Source organism: Akebia trifoliata, chromosome 3 (assembly GCF_017979445.1).
Source record: "Akebia trifoliata isolate Shusen 1 chromosome 3, ASM1797944v1, whole genome shotgun sequence".
Lineage (NCBI taxonomy): Eukaryota > Viridiplantae > Streptophyta > Magnoliopsida > Ranunculales > Lardizabalaceae > Akebia > Akebia trifoliata.
Window position 1 is genome coordinate 44,573,432 of NC_141377.1, and position 25,827 is coordinate 44,599,258.

General features: G+C 33.5%; 2 protein-coding genes across 3 annotated transcripts; one reads left to right on the forward strand and one right to left on the reverse strand.

Moving 5' to 3' along the window:
* The first annotated feature begins 7,326 nt into the window (after window positions 1-7,326).
* Window positions 7,327-10,630, forward strand: LOC147407249 (L-ascorbate oxidase homolog). The gene is made up of 8 exons (XM_086432826.1): window positions 7,327-7,497; window positions 7,630-7,739; window positions 7,963-8,233; window positions 8,858-8,957; window positions 9,043-9,388; window positions 9,482-9,847; window positions 9,946-10,024; window positions 10,180-10,630. Exons 1-8 carry the CDS (start codon window positions 7,354-7,356, stop codon window positions 10,381-10,383), a joined length of 1,620 nt encoding a protein of 539 aa, XP_086288952.1. The 5' UTR covers window positions 7,327-7,353; the 3' UTR covers window positions 10,384-10,630.
* Window positions 10,631-12,059: 1,429 nt separating this feature from the next.
* Window positions 12,060-16,024, reverse strand: LOC147407250 (uncharacterized). Of its 2 annotated transcripts, XM_086432828.1 has the most exons (3): window positions 14,879-16,024; window positions 12,718-13,221; window positions 12,060-12,618 (listed from the first exon to the last, which is right to left on the reverse strand). In XM_086432828.1, exons 1-3 carry the CDS (start codon window positions 14,940-14,942, stop codon window positions 12,293-12,295), a joined length of 894 nt encoding a protein of 297 aa, XP_086288954.1. In that variant the 5' UTR covers window positions 14,943-16,024; the 3' UTR covers window positions 12,060-12,292. The 2 variants fall into 2 exon arrangements, with proteins under 2 accessions (XP_086288954.1, XP_086288953.1); XM_086432827.1 differs by having other exon boundaries at window positions 12,063-13,221; window positions 14,879-16,000.
* Between the last annotated feature and the right edge of the window lie 9,803 nt (window positions 16,025-25,827).

Below are 25,827 nucleotides of genomic sequence, written 5' to 3' on the forward strand. Positions count from 1 at the left end.
GTCAGGTTCCAGCCTGAGGTCACTCCAGCACAACTCAAAAACAAATACTGATCTCTAGAAAATCTGTGTTTTTTTATTTATTATCTCATCCCTATGTTTAGTTCGTGGGGGTACCAAACGAAAGATGATAGAAAAAACTAGTGTCAAACAACGTTTGATACTCCCATTAAACAAACAGCCAATATCAGATAACCTAGGGATTCCCATTTGAAATGAATCTCTAGGAGAATGTACTGATCACCAGGGAACCCATATTTTTCTTCTCATTTTAGCCATACGTTTGAGGTTTTATCTTCTTTTTATTCTGCTAATCATACTCTATTTTTCTATCTATTAACCTCGAGGCTATAAAAGTCCCATAATCTATCTATTAGCTTTTTCACAAAAATTCCATCAATTTTTATGAAAAAAGTTCTAAATTAGAGCAATGCTAAGTGACTGTGTAGGACACTGAGTTCAACACTGAGCTGACATGGGGTGTGCTCAAAAGGTTTTTCACTCATATCTCTAGAAGAAGCATACAACGCTCTTTAAGTAAACATAGAAAGTCGCTTTAGTATTTTTCTTTAAATTAATAAAATCTCATCTGTGAGACTATGACTGAGTTTAAGAAAATAAAATACGAAATTAAGCAAAGCTTCTCATCACAAAATTCTATTTAGTCTTTCATAAATTCTTAGCATCGCTCATGAAACCTTTTACTACCTAAAATGCCCTAAAATAAATTTTTCTACCAAAAATGCTCTCAATTGAAAACTTCCAAGGTGTTTTAATGTATCTTAACATATGCCCTTAGGGCACACTTTAATAAAACCCATTATTTGTTGAATATTTTCAAAATAAAATAAGTGTTTTGTGATTTATTGATTTGTTTTTCTTTAAGTTAGATTTTGAGGTTTTTTTTTTTTTTTTTTGTGTATATAAGGTTTAGTCCCACATTTCTTACAAGTAAGAAAGTGGTGTACTTTATAAGTAATAATTAACATAGTTAGTTGTATTTGTGTCACACTTTTAGGCTTTGATCCAGTATTTCGAGGTGGTGTGAACTGCGAAGCACCACTTGCGACGTGCGAAAGAGCGATTGGGCATTTTGAGGCACACTTTGCATTTACGCATTATCGCGAGGAGCCTTAAAGTTTTCGAGATATGAAACTATCCAACGGTTATAGTCGATCCGTCACGTATGTGGATCGGGTGTGATCATCACCGTATGATAAAGTTAGTATCCGATCAGGAATCGATTAAATACGATGGATTGAAATAATATCGGATTGAGAAAGATCCGATGTGTTGGATCAAGGTAGAACCTGATCAGAATGATCAGGTACGATGGATCGATATAGTACCTGATTATAATTGACCAGGTGCGTTGGATCAAGGTAATACCCAATCAGAATTGATCAGGTGTGTTGGTTCATGATTAGTATCCGATTAGGAACAATCAGATTCGTTATATCAAATGGTGCGATAAGAATCGATCAGGTGTGTTAGTTTATGATTGGTATCTGATTAGGAACGATCTAATCCCATTAGATCAAATGGCAACTGATCGGACGCGATCAGAGCCACTAGATCAAACAGATTCAACTAAAAGGTGTTAGTTAAAATGCATGAAACACATACTTTCGATAGAGTGCAATCTGGATCGTTAGATCTCAGATAAGACACAATCTAACGGCTAGTAGACCAAGAGACATTAAATCATGACTCTTGGTCAATAGACACAAAAATGACTATAAAAAACAAACTAGAATTCAGATTTCTTCACTGAAAAATTCTGTATTCTCCCCTCTATAAGCTTATGATCTAAGCATCATCAGTTTCTTATTTTTTCGAGTGTTCTAGGCTAAATCGGATCGTACATAATCTGATTTAGTAAATTGAGTGTAAGGCTTCTTTGTATCCTGAAGGCATTTGTTCATCAATATCTTGTGTACTTTGGTTCAACCAGTAGGGGAAAATATTTGTCTAAAAGAGATCGAATAAAATTCGAGCCTAGAAGTTATTTTTTTCCTTCATTGAATTACTCTCGTATTTATCCAACATTATTATCTCCAACAAAATTTGGCATTTATTTGGAAATTCAGAAGAATGTAAAAGGTTACTTCTTAGAAATCAATGCCCCTTATCTAGATGGCATTGGACAGACATTATTATTTGATAAAGCGAGCTATTGGTTGATTAGATCTCTTTAAAATAAAGAACATCTTTTGTTAAAAAAAAGAAGTAATAAATAAATATTTGTCAGAACCTACTTAAATATTTGTTAATATTTAATATTATTTTACTTTACAAATAAATATTTGTCAAAACCTACTTAAATCCTATCAAGAGTTGTGGGCTCACATCTTGGCATCTAAAAACATGATCCGATGCTACAAATTTATAGAGGATGAAATTCTAAGAATTTTGAAAAAAAAAATAAAAAATTTCACCATTAAATTTATATTTTAAGTTTTGAGAATTTGATAGCCGTCCATTTTCAACACTTTGGATTAATCTCAAATTTTTTATTTTTTTGGATGATTTTTTTCATGTAGAGAGGAATCTCCTCTTTGTTTTAACATTTAATTTTAAAGAGTCTTTTAGAGATTATTTTTTTAACTCTTTAAAATAAAGATCCAAGAGACTTTAAATAGTCTGTTGGAGGTGCTCCAGTCTGCTCAAACTTAAACATTTGCATTTCATGTGATTTTAAGTATATACAATCGATTAAGAGCACATGAGCTGCGTATTCACTGTCACATGTTTGAAATTAATTTCTGGATTAGTGTGCCCAGGCAAAGACGCCTAGAAGACTGGATCTCTAACACCTCCTTTCATCAAATCAACTCACATTCGGCCCATTTATCAACTTCACGTGTTGTAGCAAATCCCATTATGTCATCCAATGAGTCTTGGGTACTGCGGTTAATTTGCATGATATTGGATCAGAAAATCCAAATTCAAGGGTATATAAATTCTTTAGGAAAATGATCACAGAAAAAAAATTTCACCACTTGATTGTACAGAAGAAAATGTTTGAAGGACTAAAAGAGAGTTTTTAGTTTTGGTGTGGAGGCAATCGTGAGGGAATAATATTATGAGGTGGGGAAATCATTTTCTTTGGGGTGGGAAACCTTTTTCCTCTCAAGTTGGAAAAATGGCTTTTGCCTGTAAAATGAATTACAAGGAAAATGTGCAACCATACAGTTGAAAACTGTATTTTTCAGGAAAAATCCTTTTTACCCGTATCCATGAGCAATCATTAATTAAAACCATTTTGCAAAATTAACCTTGTCAGACGATTACAACCTTTGGATTAAATTCTTCTTTTGCATGGTCAATGATTGATTTAGTTATGGGTTTGTTTAAATGGTGAGGTTTTCCTTAGTGTCACATGCATCATGGTTGATGTGCATTGTGAAAGAATTTATTACTTAACCAATTTTCAGAGCTTTGACATAATTCACCTTAATATAGTCTTGGCATATAAAAGAAAAATCACCATTATAAGTGAGATTGAATGGTTAAAAACTATATGTTACTTGGATCGATGGGTTTGAATTTGGGTTTGTGCTTCACCTCTTTAGAATGAATTCTCGCTAATTTTATCCCTAAGATAAATTCCAATCATTTGATTTTATATTTACATGATTGGGGTTGTGAGTGATACTAATCCTTGACATTAATCTAGCATAGTAGACTAACATAAGATGACCAAAATGACTTCACCTTAAACTTCTAAGATGTATAAATTTTTAAAACCTATTGAACATCTTCAAGCTTGTCTTCAACCAATCATCTTAAACATCTTGGCAAAACCCTTTAATGTTTCTTCTAAAAAATCTATCATCTACAACCTCCTCCAAAAACCCTATCTTGTTCTTGAGATTTGATGGATGTATGACAATAACTTCAGGTTGAAAACGAGGGAGAAAAAGATTAAAAATAGAACTTGAAGACAATGGTTTTATGGGGGAAAATCTCAAGGGTTTTATCAAAGGTTGAAGGTGACGATATCTCAATCATTTTACATGAAATCTCTAATGGAAGAGTGAGGTCAAAGGGTATGTCCTCAATTTGAACATACGGGTACCTCCTAACTTCTACCACAACCAGGAGGGATTCTTCAAAATTAATTACCAAAGTGGTGTGGCTCTATGTTGTCACTCCTCGTCCCCCAATTTTTCCTTACAGAAGCGCCCCCCCCCCCCCCCCCCCAAAATTTTTTTTTTTTTTTTTTTCTTTTCAAGTTTTTACAATGAAAATTTCAACTCTCTCCCAACTTTTAAGAGAAATTACTTAAAAGACCTTGTGAAAAGGTTTTTTTCTAAATAGTCCCTGACTTTTGAGCCGTGTCTTCATAGTTTAGTAAAGTTTTTGGAGAAATAATTTCCTTACTAAGGGTCATTGAGCACAAATGGATTACCAAATCGACACTACAACACTATAGTCCTCTAGATCTCATAGAAAAACTCAGATACAAAAATAATAATAATATTTTTTGAGCTTGATCAAAGGTTTTGAAAATGAACAGTTACTGAATTCCCATCGAACTCCAAAATAAAAAATAAAAAATTTAACAGTGAAAAATAATTATTTTAAAGGTTTTTTCTTTGTAAAGTTCATAGAAATTTGTCCTCTACATCTTTGTGGCATTGGATCATGTTTTTGGATGCCACTACTAAGTTCATAAGGCTAGACTTACTCAATTTTTTTATTTCTAATCCATTACTCAACCTCATCTCCCCTTATGACATTTTTAGAAGTACCCAAACTACCATTTTCTCATCTTCTTCACATACTTCAATTTTTCAATGATAATTGCAATAATTTCCATTTTTTTTTTATACCGTGAATGACATTCAAGAATGGGCCATCTACTCGTGATTTTGAACATTTATTTTTGGTCTATTTTTTTTCTAAGTGTAATAAAAAAATTATTAAATAAAGTAGGGAATCTAATTTTTTATGTAGATTTTGTTGTAATATTTGATTCGAGTGGTTGTTTCACAACTATAATTTATGCATTTTGGATATTTTGAGAAGATTTATCAAGTAAAGAAGTTGAAAAAATGAAAAATTGGATCACTCTTAGTATATAGTTCACTTTTTATTGTCGAGTTCAATATTTTTATTATCAAGTTCAACATTTTATTGTCGAGTTTGATAAATTTTTATTGTTGCACTATAGCAGTAGATCTGATGTAGTAACTCTTAAAAATTGCGAGTTACAATAATTTTTTAATCAATAAAAGAAATTTCTTGTAATCCTATTTTAGAGTTAGTACTTTTGTTTTTCGTTAGTGTTTTTTATTTAACTAGTCATATTATCTATTAATGTTTTTAAAAATCATTAATAAAAAGTAGTGATCAATGAAGACATGGCCATACGTTAAGATTTAAACATAAAGTCATATTATCCTTGTGTTTTTAGGAAATTCTTGATGAACAATGAAGACATGGCCATATGTTAAAGATATAGACATAAAGCAATCACGTAAATGATAGATCAACTGTTTAATTTGCTCTATAAGTTGCGTGTATTTCGTTCTCCAAATTAACTAATGAGAAAGAGAGTTGTTTAGCTTAAAAAGAAAGTCGTAAAGGCACGAAATCTATCGAAAAAATGCTAAGGAAGAGAAAGCAATCAAATGAATCAACTCGTAACCCGATAGAGTATTTAAGAAGACTCAACCCGATCCATAAAAACCTCCCTATGTCTTCGGTTGATGCCATGTGTTGTGATGTTGTGTTTTGTTTGATGAACCTTCCTGTATGTGATTTTCCATCCAAAAATCATTGATCAAGTAGATTTCAAAGCGTTCTGATTGCTGGGCCCGCCCAAACATTTTCATGCACGTGGAAACATTAAGTAACTGATAGTCTCAGAATTGAAGTTGAAACTTGAAACCACCTTTCATTTGCGTTTCTGGTTTAACACTTTAACTTTAACTGCATTGATTATTTGGATCCGTTTTCGACTCCTACGTTCCCGCTTCTTTTTCTTCTTCTTCTTATAGATCTTTCATCTGTCACCAACGAATCTATCTTATAATAATTCTTCAAATATCAATCCAAGTTCCATTAAAATAAAATAAAATCGATCAACCAATCTGTTATTTTTCTTGTTGACTTGTTGTGAAGTTGGAACATCGAGGTGGGATCTGATCAAAAGAATTCACTCTTGGAATTAATTTATATTTGGTTTGGATTCTCTGATGAGTGAGCATGAAGTGCGCTGCAACAGAGCTTTTGCTTCACTATCCTCGATATTCGTGTCCATCACTTCTTCCTCTTCTTTCATTGCCTCTTTTTATTTAAGGTGCTTTTCATCAGCTATCAAGAACCAAGCATTAACATCAACAGGTTATACCTCTCTACTTCTTTGTTCTCTCTCTCTCTCTCCTCTTTTTTTTTTTTTTTTTGAATTTCAGGCATGTTTCCATCTCGAATACAATTTATACATATAAAATAATATTGTTTCTACGAATCTATATCATTCATTATTCTTTGATTTATGCATTCCTGGTTAATTAGGTTTATTAGAAAACGGAGTGCCAACTCTTAACATGACTCGAAAGCAATATCAAGTTAATGGGTTTGGGTTGAGTTATAATTGTGTTCTGGCCATAATTGCGTTGACTTGTTCAATCAAGTTATTAAACGGGTCGTGTCTAAAATAAGATATCAATTTGTTTAATCCATTTTGTTCAAGTTAAGTATTGTGTCATTAATATGTCGTGTTAGCCTGTGTACAACCAGCTGCTGTGTACTACCCATTTAAACCATGAAACATAGGTTATAATTATGTTGGGTTCATGAGTTATATGTGTTAACCTGAACATGACACAAACCAACTTATTTATTAAACAGATTACACAAGTTGTGTGGTGTTACCTGTTTAATAAACAGGTCGGGTTCTGTAAATTTTTAAAGACCTGACATCCTACCTTGAATTGATGAATTCATTCTACTTTGATAAATGGATGGGTTATCAAGAAAGATGATGAATTCATCCTACCTTGATTTGTTTTATATAAAGACCCAACATCTGAGGAGAATCAACAATGGATATTTTGCCATTTCATGTATGTCTCAGTCAAAATCGGGAATTAATGAGGCAAGGCCAAAATTTATTTTGAATTGATGAAGCTTCACTAATGTAATTGGTTGTACAAGAGAGTTAACTCTAGAAATCACTCTTTCTCAGGAGTTGTTGGTGTCTATTCCACTTTCTAGTTTAGGATAGACTTTTTGTTTTTATTACGTTCCTTTTGATCTTTTGTTGGTTGTTCTAAGCATTTATTTATCTATTTTTCATGTTTTCCCTTGGGCAGATATTAGATTTTGGGAGACACTACTGTTAAAATGAGAGGAGCAATCTTCCTACACTTATTTTTGGGAGCTTTGACTTGTTTAAATGTAATTGTGGTGAAAGCAGAAGACCCTTACAGATTCTTCACCTGGACTGTTACTTATGGAACAATATCTCCTCTTGGTGCCCCACAACAGGTTGGGCTTTTGTTCAAATACTTTTTGAGAGTTATCAGTTATTTTTTAGGGAGTTAATTGTAAAATTAACATAAAAGGAACAGATTTTAATATGTGTGATGGTTTAATTTTGGGGACTTTTTTTTTTGGTAGGGTATCCTGATCAATGGACAGTTTCCAGGACCTCAAATTGACTGTGTCACTAATGACAACGTTATTGTTAATGTCATTAATAAGTTGGATCAACCTTTCCTCATTACATGGCAAGTTAATTATATATGTTTTAATTCTTTTTTTCCCCCCACTAATGGGCCTGAAATCAGGTCCAAGCCCACTATGTTGACTGGTGGGTGCAACTTAAACATGGCCAGAATTGTATACTGGGCTTAGGCCATGATTTTTTTTTTTTCAATGTGGATTGGGTAGGTGTGTTCAATATTTTGAAGTCATGGAGCTCATAAGTAATGGGTTGTGATGGAAAACCAGGAATGGAATCAAGCAGAGGAAGAATTCATGGCAAGATGGAGTGCTCGGCACCAATTGTCCGATCCCTCCAAACAGCAACTACACATACAGACTCCAGACAAAAGATCAGATAGGCACCTTCACGTACTTCCCGTCAACATTATTGCACAAAGCTTCTGGTGCTTTTGGAGGGTTCAATATCTTTACAAGGCCTAAAATACCGCTCCCATTTGCTCCCCCCGCGGCGGATTATACTGTACTTGTTGGTGATTGGTACAAGCTCGGCCATAAGGTTAGTTACCCCTTCAATCTTAATCCACAATACCCTTTTTTGGATCTTAATAACTTGCATATCAAAAGAGTTCTCATGATTGTGGGTGTGTATAGGCTAGACTCATAGTGACAAAATCTGTGATTTTTTTGGAAAAATCGTGATCAAATCATGATTTTAGTAGTTGTTGATTAAATCAAAAATTTTTTTTTCTTCAAAACATTGCAAATTTCGATTTTTTAAAAAATTACGAATAATAGTGATTTCAACCATTATAGATAAATTTTTTTTTTAGCATTTTTAAGTGTTATTTTATCATTTAACATATGAAATACATATTTTTAAATTTTTTAAATTTATCCGATATTTTCCTGACTTTTTGCCCACTTCTTCCCAAGCTTTTTCTTTCCGAATTATTCCCGAAACTGACTTTGTCACTATGGCTAGACCAGCACCAAAGCCTTGGCCTAGATTGAAATTAAGGGCCGCCTACAAGGACACAAACCTTAGGTCAGAGATTGAGATATTTCACCTCATACAAATGATGTTAAGTTAACCCTCATGGTCCAAAGGCAATGAAGCTGTAATTTCTCTTGATAGGAGGGAAGCTATTTTGAAAGTATGTAAGTATCCTCTTGTTTGCAGGTTTTACAGCAAATCTTGGATTCAGGAAAAGCTCTTCCTTTCCCTGATGGTATTCTTATAAACGGTAGTCCCCATTCATCTTCCTTCATTGGAGATAAAGGTTAGTTTCATGGTTTGATGGGGAGTTTACATAAATAAACTCTATCTACATTTACTCAATCTAAGTTTAGCTCGCATCGTTTCAGGTAAAACTTACATGTTTAGGATCTCAAATGTTGGCTTATCGACCTCCTTCAACTTCAGGATTCAAGGTCACACATTGAAGTTAGTTGAAATGGAAGGATCTCATACTGTTCAGGAAGTATACGAGTCACTTGACATACATGCAGGCCAATCTGTATCTGTTCTTGTCACCTTAAATCAAGCACCCAAAGACTACTTTATTGTTGCTTCGACCCGTTTCACCAAGCCAATTCTTACGGCAACTGCAATACTTAAATACTCTACTTCTCACACCAAAGCTTCTGGACCATTGCCCATCGGTCCAACTTATCATATTCATTGGTCTATGAAACAAGCAAGAACTTTTAGGTAAGTTAATCAACATGTTTGATCAATTCCCGCGTTAATAAAGTATCTATCCTTCAGTTGGTAATCTTGTTTCCTCACATTTTTCTCCTGAAGAATGAACTTGACGGCGAGTGCTGCTAGGCCCAATCCTCAAGGGTCCTTCCATTACGGGACAATTAAGCCTGTTAGGACACTTACATTTGCGAACTCAGCAACTCAAATAGCTGGCAAACTACGATATGCTGTTAATAGGGTCTCCCATGTGAACCCCATTACCCCATTGAAGCTAGCCGACTATTTCAACATTCCCGGAGTCTTCAACTTGAACACCATCCAGGACAAGCCAACTCCTGGCCCTGTATTCTTTGGCACCTCTGTTATAGGAACCACCCTACATGACTTTGTGGAAATTATCTTCCAAAACAATGAGAACACCATCCAATCTTGGCATCTTGATGGCAATGATTTCTGGGTTGTTGGGTAAGCCTCCATATTTAATTTTTCATTTTTAAGTGTTTTTCCTTCTTGATGTTTGTACAAGCATTATCTTCTTACCAACTGCCTTTGAAACAATACAGATATGGTTCTAAGCAGTGGACACCAGACATGAGGAAGCGCTACAATCTATTTGATGCTTCCACACGACACACTGTTCAGGTGAATGATTTACGTAAATATTCATGAGGACGCTAGAGGCCACAAATATTTATGATCGTAAATTATCGGGCAGAGGCCTTATGTCTATTGCATTATATATGTTAATTGAGTTGCATAAGTGCTCATATAGTATTGATATATGTAACTTCTTCCAGGTATATCCGAATTCTTGGAGTGCCATATTGGTGTCATTGGACAACAAGGGCATGTGGAATTTAAGATCCGCAATTTGGCCACGACAGTATCTAGGACAGCAATTGTATGTCAGAGTATGGAGCGATGAACGCAGCTTATTCACCGAGTATGACATCCCTCAGAATGCACTTCTCTGTGGCAAGGCCAAGAGTCTGCACACATAGACAAATCTACCATTTATGTAATTTTTGGCTTTTTTTTGGGTCACGAGGGTGTGACTGAAAAAATAGGGGGTGGGAAGGGGAGAAAATAAGTGAAGATCAAGAGGGAAAAGGAAAACCTCATTGTGTTAAGATTTCTTCCTAACATTAATCACAATAAAAATTTTCCTAAATTTATTGTTACTTTCTTCTGCACCTTTTTGGCGTTTAACATTTGTTCTGCCACCATTCATCGATTAATGGAAGCAGACTATGAATATGCCAATTTGGAACGCGGGCTATTTGTCTCATAAACCATGGAAAAGTAGATGAAATGGTCTCATGTTTTTTTTTCCCTCTTTTCATCAAATTTTGTATCCAATTACTTTCCTTACTACCAACTAGTACTCATGAAAAATTTGTTGTCTTTGGCAACTAGAGATGCATATTTGTATGTTTACAATGAAATGGCCATGGAAACTGTAGAACTAGAGCTTTAATGCTTAAAAATAATTTTAATTTGGACTCTATGTTTGTGTTGGGAACAATGTTGAGATATGGAGGAAATATGTAATCAATGAAGGTCCATTGGGTTCCGAGGCGTATTGCGTTTTTGTTAATCCATAAAAAGTGTTCACAATTTTTTTAATCTATAAATTAGATGAATCCATCAACCATTTATAGTCATAAAAATGCTTCCATGGTTTTGGTACGCAAGTTGATATAAATATGTTGAACAAGACATGCTTCGGGCCATTAAATTTGGAAATGAAGCAGAGGAAAGACAATTAACTGATTATTTTCTGCTAAAACATCAAATTTTCATTTTTCCAATAGAAAAGTTTGAAGAATGTAGTATTGACTCTTCACTAACTAAAATTTGTAAGTGGGGAATTTGGGTTCTCTACAACTGGTCCATTGATATCAGGACAGATCAAAATACATTCTTTCATTTCTAGCAGTTTTGGGGTTGGTGAATTATATTACTTTTTTTCTTTTCTTTTTTTCATTTTCATTTTGATATGTAAACTTGGATTGAGCCGATGATTACTTCAGTGGATTTATGTTTATTCTGCTTAAGCCAACGATTAAAATCTTGAGTTGGGACCTTAATCTATGAACACAGCAAAGTTTACCATCCATTAAAAACAAGCTCACTGATAAAAAAAGTGTTAGCCAACTCTCTTTTAACTCATCTATTGTTTTCTTGCATTATCATAGATTAATCCAAAAAGCGTTTGGATATTTGTAATCTCCAATGCTGGCATTGGACATAATGAAGTTTTTTTTTTTGGTTGATCTTCACTCTTCGGATTTCGCAGTGGTTGAATTTCTCTCGATCTCTACCATTCGACATCTTTGTGGACAATTTTTTTTGAGCTGTATATCAACTCTCTCGAGGCCTCTTCTGTGATATTTTCCATTTTTAAGACTAAAATAAGTTCATTTGTATTTTTTTCCTCATAAAATGATATATAGAAGGAAATTAATAAAGAAGTGTAGAAAACTCATGGTTTTGAAAAACTAAATTGGATACCAAAATAATAGCTAAAAAACTGTTTGGTAGAAAACTTAATTGGAGAGAGAGTTTATAAATCTTAGTTTGTCTATCGTTTTAGTAAAAACGCTTGAGATAACCTACCAATGATGTGCAACTCTAAACAAGCCATAACAACCACACAGCAATCAAACTCCAATTAAAAAAGTAAAAAGCCATGTTTTCCAAGCACCATTTCTTCTCTTTGATCCTTGGTACATTCTCACAAACTAATTAACACACCTCAAAGCACACACAAAACACACAGACAAACTGACAAACCGATGTTACAACCAAATTCATATGATCACGAAAACCAAACAACCACTACAAAAAGCAACTTCACCAACAATAATTTAATAGAGAAAAAAAAAAGTTAGAGAGAGAGAGAATGCTCTACGAAAATGCACCATTGGTTGCTGGTAGATTGGACCATGAGAACGACGAATTCCAGCAACCTAATTCCCCTCCAGCAATGGAAACTTGTTCCAAGATAGAGGAAGAAGAAGAGGACATGGAAGGGACACTACTCAATAGTGGTGGAGAATGATCAGTGAAGTAATTCTCCGATGATCTAAGTCTTTGATAAAGCTCTTGAATCCCTGTGGTTTGAACTTCATCCAATAACAAGCATTGTTGTTGCTCTTGTTGTTGATTGTTTCTCCCGAAAGAACTGCATAAACCAATAGGACCTTGACCGAGAGGATCTAGGGTCAGGGTTCCTGCATTTTGTGCACCTGTCACTCCAATCGTGGCGCCTTCATCTTTGATGGTAACAGAATTTGATATGGAATTAGGGTTAAGGTTAGGGTTTTGGGTACCTCTCAGAAAAGCTAAAAGTTGAGAAGTCTGAGGCCAACCCCATAGAATTGTGTTGGTGGGTGGTTCTTGATCGAACCCACTTCCAAGATTCGATTTAACGATGTGGAATGAAGATGATTTAACTTTTGCATGGGTCAATTTGCTGACAGTGGTCGACGTTGTAGTGTGTTTGTTTTTCCGACAGCCACCACCCATGGGGATGTTGCGGAGAGCACCACCTTTGGTCCAGTATCGTCTACAGGTCTTGCAGAAGTGGCGAGGCTGGGTGAGGTTGTAGTTGTTGTAGTAACAGAACTTGGTGTTGGAAGAGTCACATCTTGGGCACCTCAAATTTTCTGAAGATGTAATAGTAGTGGTGGTGGTAGTAGAAGAAGAGAGAGAAGGAGAAGAAGAAGAAGGTAGGCCTTTTAAAACTCCACCACTAAAGGAGACTTTCCTTTCCCCGTCTAGTAGTCCTGCACCTCCTAACTGATCTTGAATCATAGTCTCTTCTCTATCTAAATCTACAACAAAACAACCCCAAAAGAAAAAAATTAGAAAAAAAGAAGAAGCAAAGATGGAGTTTTGGTGATGTATGTTGTGATAGATATATCTAGAAGTGGAGACAGGACTGTCTTAGTTAGTTTAGGTAGAGTGGTCTTGTTGGCTAGTTATTGTGTTTGTAACGGAAGACAGGAGTAGAATGGGAGAAGCTTTAATATAGCCGAAAGAGGTAGTTATATTAAAGTTTTAATATAGTTGTTGGTAAGAGTTCAAAACACATTAGATTAACCAAGCCGTTTTCTATAAAGCACAGAGCCGGATGTGTTTAATCTCCAACAAAGCATGCCACATAGACACCATATGTTACTATAGAAACATGTTGAGTATTAGTTTTCCACCACTCTCAAATAGTGGCATACCCTTTTTGTCCTACATGACTCTCATATAATAATAGAAGCAGCCTCCGCTAATACTAAATTGATTTTGGGGTTAATGGTTTGTTATCAAAACAAGACACTACTCTGGATCTCGAAATCTCAAATCTTATAGTTTATACTGTTTTAGTAAAAGAGTAGTTCATAAGCTTTTTTTTTAAATTATGAAAAACCGAATTTCATAAGACTTCATTATCATTCTCATGATCATTTCAGTGACATTCACAAGAGATATTAAAGAACAATGATTAAAACACTGTTTTCTTAGCATCCCTTCATCTTTGTTTTCACCAAAATATTAAAACACCACTATTTAAAGTTGGGTAACATTACTTATCTTTACTATTTATATAGTAAAACAAATTGTCTTTAGATACTTTTGAATACAAGTTGTTCTAAATTGATTTCCTTTGGTGCTACACTCAACATTGCACTGACGTAGCAATGGGCATATAACCATAAATTTTTTTCCTCTAGATATAAGGAAAAATCTATGATTCTGTTCCTCTACCACATCAGCACAGTGTTGAGCATAGTATCAAAGGAAGTCACTTCAGCATTTTCCTTTGAATAAAAGAGGAAAAAAAAAAGATGTATTAAGAAAGGCATAGGTAATTTCGAATAAGAGATCCCCTATACCTAAATATTTCTATCAACTTGATCATCAGAGTGTAATTGTAGAAACCATAAATCACGATGATTAAGATGGTGATCTTTAGATATTTAATTTGAACATTTTCTCAACAAGTTTAAGTTTTTCATCAAGCTAACATGACGAAAATTTGTAAAAGGCAATAGATAGAAACCATCAAATTAAATTGAGTCTAAACCATTTGTTGGCCACCCATAGGGGTTTATCCCAGCTTACTAGGTATATGTGGTTTGTATTGCACGTACTGGGGGGATTTAGCCAAGATATGGTGTTCTAAGAGGTTCCCCTCGCTCACCCAAAAAAGAAAAAAAAGTCATTAAAAGGGTGGGGGCAAAACTTCATTTGTCCTTATCATGCACATGCCATTTTAGATGATTGTATCAAACGTTTGATACAGATGGCTGAATCAAAATCAAAAGCTCGATGACCAGTGGTAACGGGGTATTAGTTTCTCTTACAAGTGTAACTGTAAGTGAAAAGGAAATGTAAACTTATCAAAATATAGAATGGAAGAGTGCTCCAAAAAATGCAATGTGTTGTATTTATTTTTTTAACTTTTAGTTTTTGGGGTTTCTTTGTGTGTTTACGTACCTGACCGCGCATGCTGTTTAAGAGAGTGAGAAATGTTGTTAATAACTCTAACAAAGAGCGACATGAGATGGCGCTTTCAGTATAGAGCGGAAAACGACCCAAGAGAAGAGAAAATGTCTGCCCCTCTGCTACGATCCATGTCTCTTCTCCATGGCCGGGCAGCCCGGGTAGATGAACAATTCACCGTCAAGAAGGGCAAAGACATCCCTCTATGCCCGGGCTGCCCCCGCACTTCATCGGTTAGTCACTTTCTTTTTCTATATCTCTGTGTACATATTCTCTTGCTTCCGAATATCTTTCAAAATTTAACCGCTACTGTGTTCTGTCGAACCTCCACTCACATTGTACTTTTCTAATTTCCCACCACGTTAGGGGTTCTGTTCTCCATCAACTGAACGGCTGAGATTATTCTTCTAGAGATCCACAAGTAAGTTCATACTTATAAAATGGAAAATGCAGAACTGACTTCTTTTCACACTGCGCTCAACAATGTGTAACATATCAGTGTGGAGAGAACCCTAGATTTTTTTTTCCCGAAAATGCTGGACTGACTTCGTTGGACACTGCGTTCAACAATGTGCTGATGGGGGCAGTGCATAGAGAACCGTTGATTATTTTTAATTTGTTTTTCGAGGAAAGAAATCTATTGGTAGTCGTGCACTGTCACATCAGTGCAATGTTATATGAACAATGTGAGTGTAGCACAGCTCGTGTTTTCCTTCTTGTATCTTAGGAATTTTTTTTTGAATATTATTAAACTGACTAAAAAGAGACACTGAAATATACTTAACTGACGTGGAACCTGCTCAAAATCATAGATTTTTCCATGTATATCTCGAGGAAAATCTATAGTTGCACATTCCATGCCAGTAGTAGGTATTTGAATGTCTATGTTTTTTTTTTCTTTTTTTTATGATTCTCTACACACTACCACATCAATGCATTGTCGGAGGAAGTCAATTTTAAATGATTTATAAAATATATGCACCGCACCTTATGCTAACATAATGCTAAATTGACTTTCCACAAGACTAAACTGATGTGGATGGTGCCATTTTCCTCGAGATATGAATGAAAAACATTTATGATTTTGTGTACACCTCTACATCTTTTCTTCAACTTTTAATCAAAAACCTCTAAATTTCTCTCCAAAACCATTCATCTCTAAGCTCTTTAAATGTACCATTAACTATAATTCCCCCCCCCCCCTCCCCCCCCCCCCTCCCCCCTCTCTTGCATTGAAACATCCTTGTATTTGAAAGTGTTGACATGCCCCACTTACCCTAAGGTCTTAGTTATTTGCAATATAAACTAATGAAAAATGACTTATTAATATTCTAATCTCCAGTCCCCAAACAAAATTCCTTGATCATGCTTTCAATTAAAAGAATTGGTCATTTCAAATATTCTAACCTTCATGATAAATTGCTTTTACTTTATTCAGCCTTATCTTCAAATCCTCGTTTTGACCTCACCTTAGCTCTTTGTAAAATTCTTTGATTTTCCATCAAAATTCTATTATTCTTGGCATAAAAAATCATATCTTGTTAGTGAGATTTGTAGGTTATAGAAGTAGATAGGACCTTCAGGTTGAAGAGGACAGTATAAATTTTCATTTTTTTAACGGTTAAAGTAGATAGAATCTTAATGTTTGAGAGGAATTGTTTTTTGTTTTGTCTAAGAGCAACTCCAACCGCTTTATAACTCCAAATATGGAGGTTCCGACAATCAAACCAAACTCCAACTGTCCTTTGATTTAAAGAAAGTGACTTTAAATCAATGTTTGTTGCTTTATATTTGAAGTGGAGAGAAAATTTGAAGCTCCACCTTTATCATTCTTCATGTTTTTCAGGAAGTTTTATTATGTCCCATTTTATTTACAAATGTCAATTTTAACCTCCTCTTTTAATGTAATATGATTTAAATGTCACTTTCATCCCTTACAAGTATTAAAGTCTTTTCAATGTATATTTTAAAATTCAAACCAAATCAATTAATCCATCAAGCTCAATGGAAATTTGTCACAAATTATTTTTTTGATTGTGAACTGCCAATTTTGCAAGATTTCCTTATGAAAATAAATAAAGATATATATATATAGGTTCCGTTCGGCACCCAACCATTTGCCCAACATGTTTTGTTTTACATGGGTTAGAAGTTTTGGACTAGGCTGATTTTTGGTGAAGATGATCTCTATGGTGAGGAGATCATCCTCACCAAAAATCAGCCCATTCCAAAACTTCTAACCCCATCACAAATGATTTACAAAAAATTGACGGTCCACGATTTTTCAACTTGTAAACATGGGGTTAGAAGTTTTAGAATGGGCTGATTTTTGGTGAGGATGATCTCTACCACCAAAAATCAGCCCATTCCAAAACTTTTAACTCATGTAAGACAAAACATGTTGGGCAAATTGTTCGGTAAATGGTTGGGTGCTGAACATTTCCATATATATATATATATTGCAAGTCTTCTCATTATATCACATTTAAACTACTTAAATAGTTGCTAGATTATTATTATTATATTTATGAGGGTATATGATTTTAAATGAGCCTAATCATAATTGTAAACAACTATAAAATTTATTTGAACAAGTGTTATAGTATTTTCTTAATATTGAGATTATAATTTGAGACAAACCTTTGTAATGTTGGGAGAGTGTGCATTTTTATTGGGGTGTGATAAATAATTTAAGAAATTTGAGTGTAATAAGTTAAAGTTGGGGTGCCAATAGCGATTTTATTTTTCCTCTTAATTGGAGTGCCAATAGCAACACATACATTATTATTATTATTATTTTAATTTTTAAATGTGTTCGAATAGTATTTTAAAGTTATGAATAGTGAAGGCTATTTTTAAAGCTCTCCAAGAGGGGGTGGTGAAAAAGCCTGTACTAATCACTAGACGACAGCATTGATGAATAGGAAATCTGTGTTATCCTCTTATCTCTAGTGTCTGTTGGATGGAAAGAAAAGTCCAATATGTTTGCTGTGCCCACATGAAGACACTATTTGTGTCATTGGATGGTAATGGATTGGAGACACTGGTTATGACTTATGATGTTGATGTTGCATTCTTGGATTCTCTGCTGTAACATATATCAATAATGCAAGAACATGTCCTACATCAGGGCATCCCACCTGGAATTTATGATGCTCATGGTCCTTAGAAAGCATGGTGATATTGTGCTACAACACCATTCTATTAAAATTTTATCATTGAAATCTAGGAACAAGTGTAAAAAACGAATCAAATAATCTTCAAGAAAAAATGAATAAAAATAGGCCAGAAAAGTAATCAAAGTTGAATTCATTAATCCAGTTAGTGGAAGATTATAAATGTATAAATATCTTTGGGACAACCATGTAAGGCCATATCTTAAAGATTTAATTCAAGGATCTCCATATTCATACAAGGGAGCAACAAATCCAGTTTCTCACTAAAAATATGAAAAATTGTTCTTTCTCCATGACTAAGCAGATAACATAACAGACAGATATGTAGAGAAATAAAAGAAGCAATAAGAACAAGTACAAGATGTTGTTATATAGGAAATGTTGTTAAAGTCATAAGACACATCCAACGGACGTGATCAAAAGACATAACTAGACAGAGGGTTAGAAGGGGCAGAGCACAAAAGAGAAAAATAAATACAACAAAAAAGATTTCAAATGAGCTGTTTACTTCCAACATTAATTTTGATTGCAAAATTTAATAATGGGATAATATTACACATTCAAATTTTGAAGCTTCAGAACTACTATAACAAAAGTGTGATAGTAGAGTTAAAGAAGTTCCTGGGGCATTTCAGTAATTTGGCAGATCTAATACTAAATATCATCTCAATTGTGTATTTGTCAATCCGGGATTCTTGAATTCAGTGGCATGGATATCTGATGTACCTAGATTGCAAAATTAATATTTGAAGCAACAGAATACTGTTTTGTTAGCTTCACAGCTAACGGGAACTTTATTGTGAAGGTGCCAACTTGCTAAGTTGGTTAAAGCCTGTGAGTGTTGATATCACGACCTGGGTTCAAAACTTGCCTTCACCTACTTAATTACTACTACTAACCTTGGCGACCTAGCAAAAAAAAAAGTAACTTTATTGTAATTTTGAATGGTGAGATGTATCAAAAATGGGATTTGACCGATTTTGAATGTGTATTTTGTCCTCTCACACATTTGCATACAATGTTCAGTGCATTTAAACTTTAAAGAATAGTGAATCAAGACAAAATACTAGAAAACTCTTCAAATTTCACAAGAAACCAATTTCAAATGTGTGCTTGTACATCCTATGCATCAATTTGAGTTGAAGGCATTTTTTTTTTAAGATTAACACAGAAGAAGCCAAAAAACCACGTGATAGGTAGGAACATTGAATGTGTGACAGTTAACTGTAAATCCTTCCCTTGGCAAGGAACTCCATGTACAAGGACTTGGGTTCAAAAGGAGGACCTTTTTCAATTTGTCGTAATCTCCCACATTATTTGTTCTGCACCTGGTGTTGCTTATCTTGAATGTTAAACTTTCATGTCTTCTAAAGTTATTAATAAATATTGAGACCAAGTATGTTTATCTAAAGTAAATTTAGAAGAAATTTATCTAAGGTAGGAAAACAGTGGCTCGGTCCTAACCATTCATCTGAGGCTGGAGCTGATTCGTCCTAGGATTCAAGCTTAAAATGATACATTAAGAATTGATCCCTTATCCTCTAGATCTAAAACAATAGAGAGAGAAAAGGAATTATTGGGACGACCATAGTCACCAAGTTCTCCATCCTATTGAAAAAGTCGTGACTTTGTCCTTGATCGATTTAATCACGACTTTTCAGTAAATCATGACTTTTACAACTTCACGATTAAATCAAGAACTTCATAATTAAATCATCACGAACTTTTCAATTAAACCAGATTAAACTAAAGATGAAATTGAAGCACTAGTAAGAGAAGATGACCATGATGAAGATGGTGGTGATCATTTTATTGATGAAGCATTAGATAACATGGTTTTAAAACTCATTTTGACTTCTCGTCTCATCCATGAATGAGACTGAGTCGTCTCGGATGAGTTTTCTGATACATTTGAGTCGTCTCGTTCAACAATGAACAAATGAACCATGGTTTTAAATCTCACCCGATACGTTTGAGTTGTCTATCCGTCTCATTGGTGGATGATACCGAGATGTATTGGACGCGATTTAAAACCATATTAGATAATGATGATGCAAATGAGGATAACATTAAATATTTTTATATTTTAAATAATATAAACCTTGAATATGTTGTGAACTTGTGGTTACTTTTTGTGAATGCAAGGATGATATCTATAAGGGGGTCTGGTGATTTAATTTTATCTTTTAGTTTTTTTTATTTTTATACATATTTATCCAGACTTAGTCCGACTATGGACACGCCTGTCACCACTTCCAGCACGTGCCTTGTGTACCTGGCCTTTAAAGCACCATGGTGGTGGCCAACAAGAGGTGAAGTGATTCGAACTCAGGACCTCTGCTTCCTAAGGCATGGTCTTGGGGATTTATTATTGTGGTTTAATATGAGATTTGGAGATATAATATGAGATCATGTCCTAGTATGAACAATTACATGGAATTAAGCCTAGCCGACTTCTTTTTTCCTGATTTTACCAAATGTTCTGAAACTTTTCCTTGCCGACGTATTCCCAAATCCTGGTTCGGGGACAATGGGCACGACAGTCTCAAATACACACCAACCATGGAATGTCAAGACCTTCATTGTAAAAATCCTTAGTAGATGTACCAATTTAGAAATTTATCGTTTTCAAAAGACAATCGACTAAAGGAACATACATCACCTAGCCTAAATATAAATAGCCCATTTCAAGTGTTCGACAATGGCCAAAAGAATTTCAATGGAACAAACAAAACCTTGACACTAATTATGAATTCATTTTCATCAATAATAGAGGCATAAAAGAAACACACCCAACCAACCAAACAAAAACCTATTAATCAAATCTTTTTTATTTTTATTGCTAAGCTTGTTTTTAATGAGATAAGTAATTTAGTGATGGTTTGAATTGAACCAAGTATGTATTATGATCACCCATAGACTTTTATCAATTCTAAATCCCTGTTAAATCCACAAAAACAAATAAAATAAATTTCAAAGAATTGCAGACGACTTGATATCTATCATCTTCCTTAATATTCAAACAAAAATAAATATGATTCCAAACCCTGGTATCTAAGCAGAATCACATTCACCCATAATACTTCATGGGAAACATATTCACAAACTACAATTCTCAATAATTGTACCAAGAAACACAATAATCCCAAGAAATTAAAGAAAACCCAACATTTTAATTACCCAGATTATAACTTAAAAGAGAAAAACAGGTTATTAAAGATAAAAGGAACTTCCCTTGATTTTAATCCCAGCATGAAAGGAAAAGTGGTTCTTAGAATCATATTAGTGGAAGCGATCTTACATTTTTGCTATAATCCGAGTTCCTTCGAAGATGAAAAAGATATTCAATTGATACAGTCATACCACACACACACACAGTGCCAAAGCCTTAATCTTCAGTTTAGAAAGTAAGGTTGGGCTTATAATTCCAAAGCCCATGAATTTTGAGCCGGATTTGGGTCGCTTAACTGTTGACTGGACACAAAAAAGGTCCATATAAGTATCATGATGGAGATGGGCAAGCTAGCTCCACAATGAATTTCACATACCAAGGAGGCCATCCTTAAAAATTGCAATCCATGAAAAGTTGAATTGAAGTTGAAAAAGAAGGAATTTTACTTTTAAAAAGTGTTTAAATTACACCGAATTGGTTATTAATAAATCAATTCGAGTAGTGAATCGTTAAATTTCTTTGAATGATATTTTTCTAGGAAAGTAATTCAAGGAAAAATTATATATATATTTGTAATATTTTCAATAAATTGGGCCAAGCAATTGAATCAGTAGCACATCATCAAAAATGGATTCCCCTGGCCTCTTGGATCCACCGTGCCAGTGGAAGACATTCAGAAACACTTCATATCCCTTGTAGGGGTTTGAGGTTTAAACTTGGTTGCACATCCAAACACACTTTTAACAATTTGATAAACTTTCGGTTCTATCATCGATTCAATTTTTAAACCATTGCTTTTAACGTTATTTTTGGTGAATTTTTTTATACTACTAATAATTTTAAAATGATTTGACTGTTTTTATAAATGATCATTATGGACAGTATGACCGACTCATCTAGTAAGAAAAATGTACAAGAGAGAATTTCTTAGATTGGTCAAATAGTGTTTATTCTTAGTATTTTTATTTTGAATAATGATTTTCTGAAACCCCCCCCCCCCTTACGTCATCACTGAATCATAGATCATTTGTCTCGGGATATATAAAATCATAATACTTTTCTTGTGTATCCCAAGGCAAATGATCTATGGTTCTGTGGTAAGGGCCTCAGATCATCATGACTTTCTATGTTAGAAGGCAATTCAATAATTGAGAGGGATATTTTCTAGCTTGTTTATTAGCTGTTCTTCACTTTTACTCTTTATTTCAATGTAGTGGCGAATATGATAAACTCATTAAAAAATTTGTTTATATTATTGGTTCTTTTTTAATTAATATGTTTGCTATCGATTGGATATTTCTTTGTTAAGCGGTATCCCTTTTTAAAAGTTAATTAGTAGTCCACCGCATATTTTATTTCTAGGAAAATATTATATCGATAGTTTGATTCCATTAAAAGAATACAAACAAGAGCATTATTATTTTTTTTTAGAAAGAAGAGTCCAATCCCAAGGTTATCATCATCATTTCAGTCTTTAATTTATTTTGGTGCAAACTCTCCAAAAAGTTTGATGACCTGCATTAATGGGTGTCGCTATTTTACTTTTCCTTCTCTTTATGTTGAATCTTACTTTTTAAATAAAAAAGATGGGGCATTTAATTTTAGTTGAAATCGAGAAAGATCGTGGAATATGAAATGACATTAATATAAAACATGAAGGCGGCATGTGCAAACACACACGGATTTAAAGGGGCTATTTGTAATTTAAAATATTAATTGGGAATAATTTTGAAGATTACATAATAAAAATGATATTTTTGTAATTTTGATAACTAACCAACATTATTTTAGCGACCCAAGATTGTTGTTTTCTGAAGGTCTATTTGTTAGGACTTTTTGAGCTTTGAACCGGAAAAAAAAAAAACATGTTTGTCGGTAGCAATTTCTATTTCAATAGCTTTTGCGTGAAACCTAAGATTACGTTTTTGAAAAGTCTTATTGAATTTGCTTTTGTGTGCGAATCACTTTGAGAAGCCAACAACGAAAAATATATAGAGTTGACATGACAATTTTACACCTCATTCTTCTTAACTCATCAATCAAACAACATAATTAATTTGTTTTATCTTGTCTACTACTTTTTCTTCAGCTTTTGTAACACAAGATTCTCCTTGATGTAGCTTCCTAGACTTTGAGTTTCTGCTTCTCTTAGACACAAAATCTTGAAGTAAAAGTTGAAATCTATAACAAATAGACCATTAATTTTTTTTGACCAAAATGACCCTAATTATATTAAATTTAAATACAAAAGTGGGAGCATTTTTAGAATCCAAATTTTGGTATTGATTCACTTCTACAATTCTACTCACTTTTCTCTTATTATAATAGTAAACTATAGAAGGTTGCATGTGCAAACACATTTGTATTTGAAGGAGTTATTTGTAATTTAAAATATTAATTGAGGTTGATTTTGTAGATTACATAGTAAAAAATGATATTTTTATAATTTTGAAAACTAACAAACACGATTTTAGAGATTTGGGATGTGGTTTTCTTAGTTTTTGATTAAAATGATCCTAATTATATTAGATTTAAGTACAAAAGTAAAGATCAAAAGTTAAAAATAAAAAATAAAAAATAAAATATTACTAGTGGATTTGGTAATATAAAATCACTATTCTTTTGTTTCTTAAGGTTAATGATTTTATCCAAGGGTATTTTAAGTAGTGTTATTTCATTAGTTTATAAGAAACAAAAGGGGTTTTTAGATAGTAGTTGTTGTCCATAAAATAGATTTCTCTAAAAGGAGATTTTCTTTTTGTTAGAGAGTGTGAGAAAACATTGAGTTTCTATGTATGTATTTCTTTTTCTCTTGTAAAGCCTAGAAACTTTAGGTACTTGAAGTTGATTTATAAATTGTTGTTGCGGGTTTACGACAACGGGAGTAGATTGATTTTTTTGTTTGAGTTCTTACTAAAGTTGGATGTAGAAATTTGGTAGATTTCACTGGAGAGTTGGAGATAAATATAAACCTTCATACTTGTAATTTCTTCATTGAGTAGTGGATTTCTATTTATCAGGTTATCTTTAGATGTAGTCCCATTGTAGGTGAACTACATATATCTTATATTGTGATTGTATTCATTTCTCTACTCTCTTTATTATTACTTATATTTGCTTTGCAATACATATTTGGGGTTTGGTTGTTGAGATTGATTGCTTTGGTATTAGAAGGGATTAATTTCAATAATCGAGTTTTTGTTTGTGGTTTGGGATTTAACCATAACAATCACATTATCTTTAGATTCTAATTTTAGTTAAATTATATTTTAGTTAAATTATCTTGATTAATACTTAATTATATTTTTAATGTCCTTAAAAATTAAATAAATCCACCTGTGAGACTCAATTCTTAAGATGGCTACTCAAAATGAAATTGAATAATGTTCGAGTCCATGACAAGGGGACCCAAAGCCAATTAATTGGATTTCAATAGACCGGCTAATCAAGTAACTTGGTACTCATTTACACCTTTCATAACCTATGTAATTTCTATATATATATATATATATAGGGTCACGTTATTACGACCCCCTTTTGGACCCCCTTTGCGACACACCTTTTTGTCTTATATGGGAAAAAATGTTTGGAATGGGCTGATTTTTTGTGAGGATGATCTCTGTGATGAGGGGATCATCCTGGCAAAAATCATCCCATTCCAAAACTTCTAACCCCATCAAAATTGATTTACAAAAATTGGACGGTCTATAATTTTTCAACAAAAATCGGACGGTCTAGAAGTTTTGGAATGGGATGATTTTTTGCCAGGATGATCCCCTCACCAAAGAGATCATCCTCACAAAAAATCAGCCCATTCCAAACATTTTTGCCCATATAAGACAAAAAGGTGTGTCGCAAAGGGGGTCCAAAAGAGGGTCGTAATAACGTGACCCATATATATATATATATATTAAATATTTTAAAAGAAAATTGATTGCATGATCTCTTAAAAATTTATTTATTTATTTTTAATCTGGAGGGGGGAGGGGGATTGTAACTTCAAAATCGGTTTACCTAAAAGCAGTACCTTCCTAATTATATGTAAATCTGTTGTTGTTCTTCAACCTCTTTGTGTGTACAATGAATTTCTTCCCTTTGGATTTTGTTGGATTCATTAACAAACGATTGAGGCCCGTCGTGAATTTAAAAATCCGTATCTAAATTATTCTTTAATGAATTAAATATAGGCATTATCCGTATCTAAATTATTCTTTAATGAATTAAATATAGGCATTATTGCCCTTTATGGATAGGTATGGTCTTATTGTCGGTGTTAATGTTCCAATGTTATTTTACCGTTTTAACCCTCAGTAATTTATATTTTTTTATTGACAAACATCAAAATTAAAATGCTGAATAAAACTCTATTTTGATGGTTTTTACCTTCTCAACTTTTATAATGGAATTTTGAAGATTCCTTTCTGCTCATCAACTATTAAAAAAGGGTAAAAGAATCTTTATTTAAAAAAAAAAAAAAACACAAACAAACATTGTTAAACGACCGTTTTCTTGACGGAAAATAGATAGAAAGGGTGTAGGTGAGTGAAACCATTTGATAACTTTAATTAGGCAAGGTAAATGTAATTAACAGAACA